This window comes from Austrofundulus limnaeus, unplaced genomic scaffold, assembly GCF_001266775.1.
Source record: "Austrofundulus limnaeus strain Quisiro unplaced genomic scaffold, Austrofundulus_limnaeus-1.0 Scaffold280, whole genome shotgun sequence".
In the NCBI taxonomy this organism is placed as follows: Eukaryota; Metazoa; Chordata; class Actinopteri; order Cyprinodontiformes; family Rivulidae; genus Austrofundulus; species Austrofundulus limnaeus.
In genome coordinates this window covers 132,230-134,439 of record NW_013952682.1, presented here as the reverse complement: position 1 = coordinate 134,439, position 2,210 = coordinate 132,230, and the positions used below count along the sequence as shown (strand labels likewise).

General features: G+C 36.9%; 1 protein-coding gene across 1 annotated transcript in view; it reads right to left on the bottom strand.

The window, feature by feature from the left end:
- plpp4 (phospholipid phosphatase 4) overlaps positions 1-2,210 on the bottom strand; it is a 46,459-nt gene that overhangs the window by 41,008 nt on the left and 3,241 nt on the right. The window contains exon 2 of the mRNA XM_014021146.1: positions 1,870-2,015. Coding sequence (XP_013876600.1) covers positions 1,870-2,015 — 146 coding nt within the window. The remainder of the gene's footprint in view (positions 1-1,869; positions 2,016-2,210) is intronic.

The following is a 2,210-nucleotide window of genomic DNA, read 5'->3' as shown; positions in this document are numbered from 1 at the left end:
ACACACACACACATCATACTGAACTTTATACATTTTGTGTTCAGCTAGTTTCCATTAGGCTTTTATCTAAACAGTCTCATCCTTATTTTATTTTGACATTCTGTTTCAATATACTTCATAATCTTATGTTTCCTTTTTTAAACCTTTGTTTGTTATCCCTTGTTTATGTTGCATTTTTAACACGTCAGACTTCTTGTATGTAAAAATATTTGATCAATAATTTGTTTACTGATCCTTTGATAAGAAATATACAGTTTTAATATTAWCTGTGCCCATTATGGACGCAGGATTATGTTCATAAAAGGGCAGTTAATAAAAAATATCTAACTGTATTTAAACAAACTCACCTTCAACCTAATTGTTAACACAATCCGATGTAAATTTTCTGATTGTTTCACAGAACTGAAATGTTCTACTCATGTATATAAGTACTCCAGAAAGGACAGAAACAGTTCTGATTTCCAAATTCTGACCCAGACTTGGAAGTCAAACTTGGTTCTATCACGGGTGAAAAGGAACTGGACCCAGAAACAAAACCAAAAGTTGTTGTGGCAGAAAAAAGTCTCTCAAAGATGGAGAAAAAATAAAATAAAATAAAATACAGGCACAAGGCAAACTGGACATGGTGTGAGAACACAGCGCTCCACTGAGGACTGATTAAAGGCCTATAGGGTCTGGGACTGATGAGGGAAGTGGCTGCAGCTGTGACAGGTGAGACAGAGAGCAGGTAGATGGGCGTGGCTGAAGAACAAAACGAAAAATGGAAAAAAAACAACAACAAACACAAAAACATGGCAGATTAGTGAAATTTTTACTGATTAAACTGAACTTTTCCAGCCTAAACGTGTTGTATGATTTATAAATAAACGTGTCCGAGTCAAAAACTAAATAAAATAAATCAATCCTGCAGCTCCAGGCTGCCCTGTGGCTTCTACCTTCTAATGAAGGCAGCGTGCACAGAACGCAGGTCCATGTCGATCCAGACCCATAAACTCTGCTCGACCGTCAGAACCAGCAGGCTCCTGAGACGTCTGCAGCAGAACAGCTTTTCTTATTTATAATTTAAAGACACTAAGATCTGTGCACACCGAGGTTAATAAAAACTGTCAGCATGTGTTTGAAGCTTGAAAGAAAAGGGAAACAGAAATAAGAGCGACGGTAAAATGACTTTATGTTTGGCTCTGGGCCGCTCGTTGAGCTCTGCAGATGAATGATCACACAACTGCTTTTTCTCCTTATTCTACTTTAATGTTGGAAATTATTATTAATGCACTCTGAGCAGATTAACTGATCATCAGCTAGTTTTATGTTTATTTACACTTTATTTGTCTCTCTGTTCATCAAAATTACAGCTGGAGAATCCTGTGTAATCTGTAAACTCTCAAAGTACAGTATGCAAACTTCAGCTCAACATGTGTAAAAAGTTTTAATTTGTGGCTCAGTGTGTGCAAAATTTTAGAATTTGTGGCTCAATATGTGTAAAAATGTGGAATTTGTGGTTCAATATGTGTAAAAATTTTGAGTTTGTGGCTCAATATGTGTAAAAATACAAAATTTGTGGTTCAATATAAAAATATAGAATTTGTGGCTCAGTATGAATAAAAATGCAGAATTTGTGGCTCAATATGTGTAAAAAATTTAGGATTTGTGGCTCAATATGTGTAAAAATGCAAAATTTGTGGCTTATTTTGTGTAAAAATATGTCTGTTTGCTCAGGATGATTAGCTGTGGCGGTAATGAGGGACACTTTCATCACACAAAGTTAAGGATTAATAGCGGGACATGTTTCTTTAAAACAGCACTAATGAACAGGTTTTATTGGTAATTATGTCTGTAATAAGAGGCGGAACCAGTTGCACAGGTACTTACAAACATGACCTTCTTGGGGATGTGGTCGGACTTAATGAGAGGGTTTTTGTAGAGCCACAGCTCCTCAGGTTGTATAACTCTCTCAAACGGCTCCAGGAACTCTGTGAACCTGCAGCCAGGAACAAGAAGAAATAAAACACAGAAAACTGATCAGTTTCAAACAGCTCTTTACGCCGTTGCATGTCTTTAGTTCTTCTTCTGTGTTTCTGCAGAGAGCAGGAAAAAAAGCGTCTGTGTTGTTCCAAAATTAAATTCAGCTGAGACCAAAAGAAAAGGCTGAAAATCAACTGCTGCCTCACACACACACACACACACACACACACACACACACACACACACAC